At 34.4% G+C, this 12,046-nt stretch overlaps 2 protein-coding genes across 3 annotated transcripts; both read right to left on the bottom strand.

The window, feature by feature from the left end:
• Window positions 1-642: 642 nt before the first annotated feature.
• Window positions 643-2,097, bottom strand: LOC120208006 (transcription factor MYB106-like). 2 transcript variants are annotated; one of them, XM_039207383.1, is made up of 4 exons: window positions 1,921-2,085; window positions 1,681-1,810; window positions 1,181-1,474; window positions 644-1,147 (listed from the first exon to the last, which is right to left on the bottom strand). In XM_039207383.1, exons 1-4 carry the CDS (start codon window positions 2,051-2,053, stop codon window positions 700-702), a joined length of 1,005 nt encoding a protein of 334 aa, XP_039063314.1. In that variant the 5' UTR covers window positions 2,054-2,085; the 3' UTR covers window positions 644-699. The 2 variants fall into 2 exon arrangements, with proteins under 2 accessions (XP_039063313.1, XP_039063314.1); XM_039207382.1 differs by having other exon boundaries at window positions 643-1,474; window positions 1,921-2,097.
• Window positions 2,098-4,181: 2,084 nt separating this feature from the next.
• On the bottom strand, window positions 4,182-7,708 carry LOC120208007 (U2 small nuclear ribonucleoprotein A'-like). Its single transcript, XM_039207384.1, has 8 exons — window positions 7,467-7,708; window positions 7,322-7,362; window positions 7,103-7,232; window positions 6,783-6,988; window positions 6,052-6,225; window positions 4,813-4,863; window positions 4,540-4,707; window positions 4,182-4,387 (listed from the first exon to the last, which is right to left on the bottom strand). Exons 1-8 carry the CDS (start codon window positions 7,546-7,548, stop codon window positions 4,382-4,384), a joined length of 858 nt encoding a protein of 285 aa, XP_039063315.1. The 5' UTR covers window positions 7,549-7,708; the 3' UTR covers window positions 4,182-4,381.
• Window positions 7,709-12,046: the final 4,338 nt, after the last annotated feature.

Genomic DNA, 12,046 nt, shown 5'->3' on the forward strand with positions numbered 1-12,046 from the left:
TATATACTAATCACCTCCCTTGTTAATAATAAATGATGGGTTGAATGATGTTCCCACATGATGTTAATAATAAATTAGTCCTGCCACTTTTTTCACCACTGAAATCCCCAAATGTTCGCATCATTACTAAATTCCCAGTACGATCTTAATGCCTACATCGTGTAATGCTCTTAATACAATTATAACGCGCACGTAAATAATATAAAGTTGTAAAGAAGAAAAGAATGAAAGTAAAACTGGAAGTGCAACCCAGTCTTAATACAATTACTTCTATTTAATGTTATGATGTGACTTGAAACAACTCGCAATAAAGTCGATCAGAAATACATCTCTTTATTTATTGATCTTTGTCTAGTGTCTATATATATATTTAAAAAAGTCTAAATTAATACAAAGGAAATGGATTTTGAGGTAAAATAATGATGCCATTTGATTATTTGCTGCAACATTGAAATGAAATAATAATATTAAAAGTTCAACTGAAAGCATCATTGAAGTGGAACTCAAACACATGTTAAAACCCTATCAACTTTTAATGGTAGCTCAGTGTACATTTTCATGTTTTTGAAGAAGTGATGTGAGGTCTCCTCAACGCTAGCTGTTACTTTTGGGCAAAAGCATTGTCATCTGATGGCATTTTTGTAAGTTTTTGAGATTTGATGGGCTGTTTTGACGAAGGCCAAAGAAGCATTAATTTGTTTAGAACATTGGTGAATCTGATGGGGAAGAATTCACCAAATCAAGGATGCTGTTCCAATAGTTGTTGTTGTTGTCTTCACAGTGATCATCGCTTCCTCCACTGCTTCCATCGGATTCTTTGCCACTATCTGATAAACTGGGGTCGGTGGAATCGTTGAGAAGAAGGTTAATGAACCCATCTTCCATTGTGTTTCCGATATCATCATGGATGCTTGTTGAAGTGAAGGATAGAGAATTAATGTTGTCCATGGCCAAATTAGTTCCTTTCCATTCTTGTTCACCTTCTTGTTTTATGATTCCGGTCTCGGATGAAGCCGATGCGGTGCAGGTAAACTCGTTCATCGGCATCGTACTCGGTCCGATCCCATTTTCCGAGGAAGTCAGTGTTGATTTAGGTGACTCGAGGTCACCGAATCCAGCATTGTTAATACTATTCCAAGCCGTCTTATTCACAGGCTGAGCAGCCGAAACTGAAGAAGGAAAGGCTGTTGTTGTTGGACGAGTGAGGAGGTTTTGAAACGAACGTAGCTTTGATTCTCGAACCAATCGAGCTTCGGCTTCAAGCCTAGCACTTTCCCACTGAGCCATATGGCTAAGGTTCGCTGCATTCTTGGATTGATTAGCATCGGTACCGGAGAGTAAAGCATCGGATTTGGGCTTGTGAGTGATGGGATCGATCCCCATTTTGGCTAGCCTCTTCTTAAGATGAGTGTTCCAGTAGTTCTTTATCTCGTTATCTGTTCTCTTTGGCAAGTGAGTCGCTATAGCAGACCACCTGAAACACAAAACCTAGAGAACATCAACTTCCCAAACACCAGTTTCTTCCATGTTTCAGTCATCTAACAGATAAACAAAACCATGGATCACATGGACAAGAAAATGAAAGGAAAGTTTAGGTCATAAGGTTTCAACTGAATGCAAGAGGATTATCAACTTAATTTGAGAAACAGACAAAACTGTCGGTGTTGATGATTTTTGGACCTGTTCCCTAAAAGGGCATGGAGCTGAATGATGGTTTGTTCTTCTTGGAGACTAAACTTTCCTCTCTTGATATCAGGCCTGAGATAATTAGTCCATCTAAGCCTACAGCTCTTCCCACATCGTTGAAGACCTAAAACAAACAAGTAAAAAAGAAGCAAAATTTGAGAACGAAGTAGCCTTTTACTACTACTATTAGTAACCACGAAAAGTATAAGAAGTAGGGTTTATTAGTTCAGTGACCAGCTTTGGCAGGCAAGGCACGCCAGCTTCCATGGCCATGTTCTTCAATGTATGCTAAGAGCTTCTGATCTTCTTCTGGTGTCCATGGTCCTTTCTTCAACCCCACTTTGTCACAGCAAGGTGATCTCCCCATTGGGTATACAATATACTGAAATTAAGTGTAAGAGTGAGAGAGAGAAGAAGGAAGCTTGTGCTTGTAAATGAAGAGATGGGCAGAGAATGAATATAAAATAACATTGCACTGAGGAATTTAAAAACCCTAGTTTACTACCATTTCTTCCAAGAATGGACCAAAATTTTTTAAAATTATATATATATAATTTTTATTAATTTAGAGTGAATATAAAATAATATTTGTTTAGAGACTCGCTATTATTTTATAATGAACGCTCATATTCTCTTGCATACATTATATTTGAACCCATGACCTTAAGAGATAACAATAATATTTTAACTACCGAGATAGTTTGGCTCATGCTAAATTTTCTATTTTAAATTTTTCTTTTTATTTTCTATTAATAATCTATTTTTAACTTCTAAAATTTTATAATTTTTTCTTAATACAAAATCACGGGTTCATCCTTTATTATTTTAGTATATAGGCTTTACTTTACTTGATTCATAGGGCAACCCAAACCATTGTCCCATATGTGTATGGCCAAAATGGAGATTTTGAAGGATTTTTTTGGGTCCTCACAATTAACCAAGGCAAAGGGGTAGTAAATGGTATGGGGTCAGATCTATAATTTCAAACCCTTTTCTCTCTCTCAAAAATTTTCACCACATTACATTAGTCACGGTGATGGTGACATTTCCTTCTCAAAATTTTGACCCTTTTTTGAAGATATATTAATTAGCTACTAAAGTTGAATTTCAATTAAAACAACAATTAATAAAATGTTTTTTTCAAATCATTTCTGTACTTTACGGAATATAAAATTATTTATAATCAATGTAACATTATTTGAAATATAATTGAGAATGTTACACTGTATTATTTAAATAGAGGAATATAAAATTATCTAGATATAAATTTTATCATATTATCTTTATAATATATTTTCTTTCAATTTAAACTATCAATATTAAATTAAAGCAGTCATATTAAATTTATAAAATTATTTATGTTATGATATCTAATAAAAACTTTATTGTAGCAAAAAAATATAATAGATATTTTATATGTAACATATTATTATTAAACAATAGTTTTAAAAAGTTACATAAGTAAATATCATGTATTTACTTTTATAATAGTATAAAAGTTTACATCAGTATTTTAAATTTTAATATAATATTAATATTATAGTGATTACTATTGTTATATTATTATTATATAACCACCAACTCTAAAATTGTAAATATTGAATGACATATAAGAGCTTGATAATTCTTAAAATTAATTATTCAAGTATTTTTTTATTAAAAAAAGTAATAATTGTTTTTATTACCATTAGCATCAAATTCCTTGTTAAAAATCTTTCTTGATAATTTTTAAATTAATTATTTGAACTTATTTTTATTAAAAAAAGTAATTTTAGGCTTAATTAGTAAAAAAAACTTCCGATAAATAATAAAATAAATAAAGTAAGCTCCTAATAAAAAATATCAATTAAGCCCTTCGAATTATGAATTGCAATCAATTGAGTTCTTCTGTTGATACCTCTAACAACCTCTAACAATCTGATAGGTGATGTCGCGAACGGTGATGTGGCAACTAACGTGAAAAATAATGACGTATGAAGGCTTAATTGGGTGTTTTATGAATTGGAAGATGATGAATGATGCTAGTTGCCCCATCATCACTTAACGAACTATTAGGGGATTTGACAAAAGAAAATGACTTAATTGATTGAAATTCATAATTCAAATGATTTAATTAGGTGTTGCTTTTCGATTAGCGACTTACATGTGTGGAAATGTGGTTTGATACATCATGAATCGGCTCTAAAATGGTGCTAAAAGGGTCTAATGCTACACTTGAAAAGCTGTGGTGGCACAAAATTATATCGTGCTAAGAGACCGTGAAGCTCCTTTCCCACCGCCGGGATTCAGGCGTTACCTTTTCTTCTCTACTTATCTTGCTATTCCTTAGTTACAAAATCATCTGATATCGATGCATTACTTTTTCATACGTATTTGGGCACTCTTTAACAGCATATATCAATTTAAATTCTAAACCTTGTTTATTTGAGGATATGACCAAATTCATCAGTTTTCATTGATTTCTTCTATTTCCTTGTAAATTTGTTATTTTGGAACGTGAGATGTTAATCTCAAAACCATCCATTAGCACAGGAAAAGTGCTAATCCAAACTCAATATCCAAATAAAATATACCTCAGTGCTAACCAAAATCCTTAATACTACAGAAAATCCATAACCCCTTCCTTTGCTGCAGACCAATCATTCAAGAGTTCGGCTAGTGATTGGCTGCTATTGAATCCACCAATCCACAACCCCTATTCCTGAAATAAACAATATGACCAATTACCAGATTGGCCAAAAATCCAAAAATAGAACATGAACATAAAATAATTTAAATTGTCTATATAAAAATCTAATATGAGAACATAGACAATTCAGAATCCTCAAAAAAAAATTATATATATCAACATACTTGTTCCATGGGTGCAGCTTCTTCATTCTTTTCTTCATCCATCTTATCCGGTTCAGCATTGGCCTCATTCTGATTATCAGAATCCCCCTTTTCATCTCCCCCTTTAGCAACATTGGTATCAAAACCAGGAATGTTCAAATCTGCAGGAAGCTGACCTGTCTTTAATGCCTGCTCAACCAAAGAAACATCCAGAATGTAAAAGTTAAAATTAATAAAAAAAATCTAAACGACAGTTATCTTTAAAAGCCACTCGTGCAATTGTTAAGCAACCACCTTTTCAAGTCTTGCAACCTCTTCCAACGTCTGAGAATTCACAATGGCAGCCTGCATGTCAAATAAATATAAACAAGATCAGACTTTAGCCATAAGGATGCACTACAAAAGATGCACAAGTCATTTACAAATATGACATAAGTTACCAATGACCATTTATGCAGTTTAAGCAACGAAGAAAATAAAAATGCAAGCTTTAGCAAGTTAAAAGGTAGTGCACAAGGAAAATAATTTTGCAAATTGATAAATACTGCTTTTGCATTTTAAACCCGAGAGCCAAAATTTACTAATGTCAGAGGGTTGCTCAACCATTCCAAAAAGTACCCTCATTTAGATGCATTCTTACTGGACATGTATGTTTCCTTCCTATTAATGTTGCTGGTTAGATGGGTTAGCGAAAGAGGGTGGATGCCAGTAGCCACATTCTTAAAATATATGTAAAATATTTAAGCTCACATAGACCATCAGAGGGTGTCTACTTGAAGTGCTTCTCTTAATAACTCATTAGGCATCTTCTTGTTCAATACTTCTGTTGGTTGTCCTTTTTGACTTAGACCAAAAATATAATATACAAACTATCAAAATCGCCGTATAGAAGTCTCATTTGTTTCGTTCAATTTATTTTCTTAGATTATAACAGAAACTAAAGAGAATGATAAAAATACATTACTGGAAATGTTCACACTTCACAGTGTACATTAACAAGGTAATTTTAAATATTCATGCATCAAATCAGCAGTCACCATCACCAACCTCCATTAAGAGCAAGATTGGGTCTGAAACTGACACAATCCACTAACAAGAGAAAAGAGAAGTAAAAAGTACTCGAGTTTGTGTCACCCACATTGTGTAATTAAATTGGCAACTATTTAAAACCTCTCCAAATCTTTGGTAATACAAATCAAACTCAAGAAAGTTATAAAAATCCTCAAGGAAAAAAACAATTAGGCCTTAACTATGAAGCTTTCCATGAATTGCTTTGAATGAGAAGATTACTGATTCTATGTTTGGTTAGAAGTAAAGGGGTAAAGGAAGCGGGAAGAGCGGGGTAGTGTACTCTCTCCCATGTTTGTATAACATTCAATTTTATGAAGGGAATTGAAGGGTGTACATGACATAACTAAAACCTTCATATTTTAAAACCCTTCAGATGATCAAGAAAAATTATCAATTGAACACTAAAAACAATCAACATTATTATCCAAGTTTTAAGTAGCATTACGAATAAATAGGCAATACCTTGATAGCTATAATTTGCTCAGGTGTGGGTGCAACCACTTTTGGCGTCTCTTCTTCCTCTGCAACTTCCGAAACATTTGGAACCTCTTTTGGTGCAACTGTCTTTGCAGATTCTTTCTTTATTTCCTCTTCAACTTCTTTGGATGCAAAGAGGTTTTCAGCTTCTAGTCTCTCCTGTGACCCATGAAGCATAATTACGATAAATTAATCATATGATAAGCTACACGAGGAATATAAAATATGCAAAATTAGAACATTTAGCCCCACCCCCTTTTCCCCCACCCACCCAAAGATGCAGAAAAATTGCTTAACCAACATCAAATCAATAATTCAATCCTACAGCAAAGTATTTCTTTGTGGAATAAGTTAAAGATGGCAATACCAAATCATTAGGTTTAAATAAAAAAGGCATTAGGTTAAAAAAGATCATTTTTATTTTGCACAAAAGCGGAACTTATGATATATTTTCCCACTCATGACTACACCTATGATGGAGGCAAACCATTCTAATATCTAACACTGTTAACTAAAATAACATTCTAAAATCTAACGGTGTTCCATTGCTAATATAACTCAAATTCAGTCAGAAAAAAAACGGCACTTCATGAGCCTACATGAAACTAACCACAGCAATTTCACATATCTAAACATGATAGGAAACAGAAAATGCATAATAGAACAGATTAAAACTGTTTAAAAAGACAAAGTAATTTTGTAGCATATCCAATCACCTTAGCCTTCACTTTCTTGAAATCTAGAACACGAAGTGATTTGAGTTTGTGAATCACATATAACCTATAATTAGGTTTTTTCGTAATATTGTTATCCAACAGGCTAAGGAACTGCAGCTTAGGAAGTGATGCAAGAGGATCAATCTCCACCAAGTTAACCAGCCGATTATTTGTGAGAACCAACGTATGTAATTTCGGCAAGAACTCTGCGGGACAAGGGAAATGTGAACTTCATAAGAGTCGTCCACCCAACAACATTTAAAAGGCAAAGGGAACATGCTACAGTATCAGGGAAATCCAATTATTGGTTCAAAGCTTACCTCCAATATTGGGATTGATACGGGTTACTCGGTTGTTGTTTATAAGTAAGGTGCCCAAGCGTTTAAGATAAGGGAAGTTGTCCAGCTTCACTATCTCATTATCAGACAAATCAATGGTATCAAATTGGTCCTGTCAAAATGAACAAATGTAACCAAAACCCACAAGTAAATCAAAGCAATGAATGCGCTAGAAATGGCCACAGACAAAGTAAAACACACCTCGGTAGCACCCAAGTTCTCTATAACAGCAATTTTGTTACCTGAAACGGGAAAAGAGAAAAGAGATTAAGTACTAAAGAAAGGGAAGCTTGAGAACATTACTATTAGGGTTAGGGTAGGAACGGAAAAAAAGGAGAAGCAGTACCTCGAAGATCCAATTCTCGCTCTTTAAGGGGATTGAAGAAGTGAGGACACTTCCATATCAAGTCAGCCGTGAGTTTCACCATACCTACCTTCTTCTTTTTCTCTCTCTTCGTCTGCTAAAACCTTAAACCGCCGCCGCTGTCTTGCAGTAAATGTGGGAGCGGCGAGTCCACTACTCTGCCTCTTTGCGCCTTTACTCTCCTATTGAGTGAATAAAAGATGGACTTCGTTGCAAATTCTTCTTTCTTTGGGCTCCGTTCGTTGCAAATTTCTGCTTTCTTTGGGCTCCGTTTTCATTTTCATTCGCCCGATTTTAAAGAGAGGTTAAACGACAGCATTTTGTAGCAACTAAAGGTGTTTACTGTTTACTTTGGAAGTTATGTTGTGCGGCTAAAAAACGGTTAAAAATGACGTGATTGGTTAAACAAGTGACCGGTTATGTTATATCATTTAACCGGAAATATTATCAAGTACAATAACATAATAGGTAGAGCTTATATAATGTAATAGGTAGCGGTTATATAATAAAATAAACATTTAACCGAAAATATTATTAAGTACAATAATATATTAGATAACGCTTATATTACCTATTTTCTAACTAAACCGGTATATTTATACGGTAACATTGCAAATTTACCTATTACATTATAATTATCGGTTTCGATGTTTTGGGATCGATACAATTTTAAATGTATCGACACTTTATGTGTGCACCTCGTTGGACATTCTTTCTGGAAAAAAAAATATCGACACAAACTTAAAAAGTGTCGATACATTGTGTAGACTTATTTTCTCATAAAACCGATATATTTCTATCGGGTGCATTGTAAATTTACCTATTACATTGTAATTATCGGTTTCGATGTTTTTAGGATCGATACTTTTAATAACTGTATCGACACTTTATGCGTGCACACCGTTTGACACTCATTATGGACAAATTGTATCGACACAAATTTAAAAAGTGTCGATACATTATGTTGACATTCTCTCATAAAACCGGTATATTTATACTGATTACATTATAAATTTACTATTACATTATAATTATCGGTTTCGATGTTTTTGGGATCGATACTTTTAATAAATGTATCGATACTTTATGCGTGCACCTCGTTTGGGCATTCATTCTGGACAATAAGTATCGACACAAATTCCACAAGTGTCGATACATTATGTTGACCTATTTTCTAATTAACCGGTATATTTATACGGTTACATTGTTAATTTACTATTACATTATAATCGATTTTTGGGGTCGATACTTTTAGGAAATGTATCGACATATGTTTACATATTCTTTGATTAAATCGGTATTTTACATATTAATTTATAATAATTGGCTTCGATGTTTTGAGGATCGATACTTACAATAAATGTATCACACTGTTTTGGAAACTTTATGTTTGAGAACCATACTAGACAAAATGTTGGAAACAAATCTTTGTGTTTACTATTTTTACCACCTACATTGTAAATTTACCTATTACTTTAAAGTTATTGAATTTTGTAGTTATTGTACATACTAAATATGTCTGCGAATTTAATGTTGTACCCATCCTTCAACTACCACTACAATACCACATCTTATTGAGAGCACGACTGAAACATGTTGTTCGATGAACCTTTACTTACATCTCCATCAACTCCTGTTGGGACCACTGAACTTGCACAACAAAATTTTTGTCATGGATCATATTGATGCAGACAATGTTAAGCCAACCGAGGAATGCCATGAAGTACATAATGTTGATGAATATGACAGATTGGTTGGTCAGCTCTTCTCTTCACGTGATCAAGCTTGGTACTTTTACAAGGGATTCGTACGTGAACATGAGTTTAGTGCACATCGGGGAACAACACGGCTTGACGTGGAAGTGAATGTGAAGACACAAGAATTTTGTTATTCCAAAGAAGGGTTTCGAGTATCAAAAGTCAATATTGTTGATCGTCAACGTGCTCATTCACTAGTCACAAGAACATGATGCAAGGCTAGAGTTGTAGTTACAACAACAAATACAAACGATCACAGGGTTATAAGTAAGTCTTATCATAAACATAATCATGCATTGTGTACACCTGCTATGACATCATTTATGCGTTCTAATAGAGCTGTAAGTAAGGCTGATATCGATGAGGCAACAACATTGAAAGAGGTCGGTGTTGGCACATCACAAGTAATGAACTATTTAACGCAGCAGGCAGAGGGCTATCATAATGTTGGATTTATACATAAAGACCTCTACAATGCACTTTAAAGAGGTAAAGCAGAGGAAATCGTCGATGGGGATGTGAATGCGCTCATTGCTTACTTTGATTATAAGAAACATGATGATCCCGGGTTTTTTTATGACATACTCGGTAGAAGAATCAAGGGCATTGCATAATCTTATTTGGTCGGATTCTACATCGAGATCAGATTACACATGCTTTAGTGATGTAATTGCGTTTGATACAACGTACAAAGATAATTTGTATGGTCGACCAATTATGCCTATTGTCGATGTCAATCATCACCATAACACAATTGTGTTTGCTACTTCCATAATCGCTGACGAGACGTCTCAATCTTTCAAGTGGGTGCTACAGAATTTTTTAGAAGCCACGATGAATAAATCGCCTATTTCAGTTGTCACGATGGGGATAGGGCAATGCATAGGCTATCAAATCTATCCCTTATGCTAAGAACATATTATGTTCTTGGCATCTTTCTCGCAATGCACAACTAACATTGGTGACCCAAAATTTACAGCAGCATTCTTAAAATGCATGGCTTCCTGGTGAACAACCGACGAATTTGATATTCAATGGTGTTCAGTTGTTTCAGAATTTAACGTCGAAAAGCATCCATGGGTGATTGAGAAGGGAAATAATCAGAACTTATGGGCACAATCATATCTAACCGGTAATTTCTTTGCCAATATTCGCTTAACATAAAGGTGCGAGTCTATGACTGCTTCACTCACGTTTGCACTAAAACACAAGAGGACATATTTAGATGTTGTTTGTGCAATTGAAGATGTAATTAGTAGAATGCGTATGAACAAGTTGAAAGTGGATTACTTAAGTTCCCAGAGGAAACCCTTCCAGATCAAAAACCTAGTTGACCTTGAAAGCCATGCTGTTGAGATTTATACGCACGAATCTTTTTGTGCGTTCCAAGAAGAACTTCAACGGGAGACATTGTACCGAATTCAAGAAGAGATTCAATCCTTATCAGATGAATGTCAAAATTATAATTTGACAAGTAAAAACAAAATAAGACATTTGAAATTAGTTTTGATTATCGTACAAAAACCCTAAATTACTCATACAGAAAATTCAAGACTGTCGGACTTCATGTCGCCATCAACTTCACGTTTTGAAGAACTTGGATTACACATATTTGCCTGGGTCTTTGATTCAAAGTAGGTGGACTAAGGATGCGAAGGCTTCTGCACCCAGTTTTGTTAACTTGAATGTGCCTCCAGACGTAATGCAAATGGAAAGGTTCACTACTCTACGTGCAACGTCAAGTAGGTTATGCTTCATTGCATCAAAGACAGACGTGTATTTTAAAACCGCAAGAGATGAGACGAAAAGACTAACAGAAGAATTTGAAAACTTGTTTGGTTTGAATAATTAGTCAACCGGAGCAATGTAGAAAACAACGTTCGCGACCCTAAACGAAAATAACACAAGCGAAAAGAAGAACCAAATAACAAGGTCGAGAAGAAAATTAGGCGATGTGGGTTCTGCAATGGTTAGGAACATAACAAACTAACATGTCCTCAACTCAAGCTCAGTTTGGAAACAAGAACACAACCTACATCAACTGATTTTTTCGAAGACAAAATAGAATAACCATTCAGTCCCGCACATGATGACAATTATGTTAGTGACATTTGGAATAATGCAGACAACGATCTCCATATATCGTAAGTATCAATATTCCATCCGCATCATCACATAAATGCCAAACAATCTGTAGAATAGAGTCTCCCATAAATCATGGCCTAAATCAGTTCTGTAACTGGATTAACCAGGTTAATCAATATTGGCTGCATAGCCAATAAAACCTGGGGGTCCAAATGGTAAGCTAGGAATTGGTAAAGTAAGCTTCCTTTGAGGGTTTAGGTACTGAATCCCTCCAACGTAAAGAGTGCATGATTGAATATTACATATAATAGTTGTATTCAGTTGTTGAAGAATTGTTCTTAATTTTATATAAGGATAGTTGTAATGATATTCGTTCACGTTTCGAGACCAATTAGTTAGATGCATGCAGTACCCTATATCCTCGAGGTAGATCACAAGAAATCTGGCACTTAAAGATTTACCAAGAGCGGTAGCTTTTGGTCTGAATGAAGGCCGAACCTAGAATCAACTTTGCAATTATGCCTATCATGATTGCAGTTGTGTGCAAATCCTATCAGTTAGATGTATGCAGTACCCTTACTCTATTTTCCCACTTTTTGTTAAATCAAAAAGACTTTATAAAATGTTTTTAAACAAGGTTTTGAAAAATTAGCCAATTGATATTTAGATAATGCTTAAGCTGCTAAGATCACAATCAAGAGAAATATTAGCCATTAGTTT

This window comes from Hibiscus syriacus, unplaced genomic scaffold (assembly GCF_006381635.1).
Source record: "Hibiscus syriacus cultivar Baekdansim isolate YM2019G1 unplaced genomic scaffold, ASM638163v2 tig00015524_pilon, whole genome shotgun sequence".
Taxonomy (NCBI): Eukaryota; Viridiplantae; Streptophyta; class Magnoliopsida; order Malvales; family Malvaceae; genus Hibiscus; species Hibiscus syriacus.

Excerpts from the sequence above, each read along its gene's own strand:
- LOC120208006 (XM_039207382.1), bottom strand. The coding sequence starts at position 2,053 with ATGGGGAGATCACCTTGCTGTGACAAAGTGGGGTTGAAGAAAGGACCA. Across the intron at positions 1,811-1,920 it reads TGCCTTGCCTGCCAAAGCTG|GTCTTCAACGATGTGGGAAG; the intron begins GTCACTGAACTA and ends TGTTTGTTTTAG. Across the intron at positions 1,475-1,680 it reads CATGCCCTTTTAGGGAACAG|GTGGTCTGCTATAGCGACTC; the intron begins GTCCAAAAATCA and ends TTTGTGTTTCAG.
- LOC120208007 (XM_039207384.1), bottom strand. The coding sequence starts at position 7,548 with ATGGTGAAACTCACGGCTGACTTGATATGGAAGTGTCCTCACTTCTTC. Across the intron at positions 7,363-7,466 it reads GCGAGAATTGGATCTTCGAG|GTAACAAAATTGCTGTTATA; the intron begins GTACTGCTTCTC and ends TTCCCGTTTCAG. Across the intron at positions 6,989-7,102 it reads TATCAATCCCAATATTGGAG|AGTTCTTGCCGAAATTACAT; the intron begins GTAAGCTTTGAA and ends CTTGTCCCGCAG.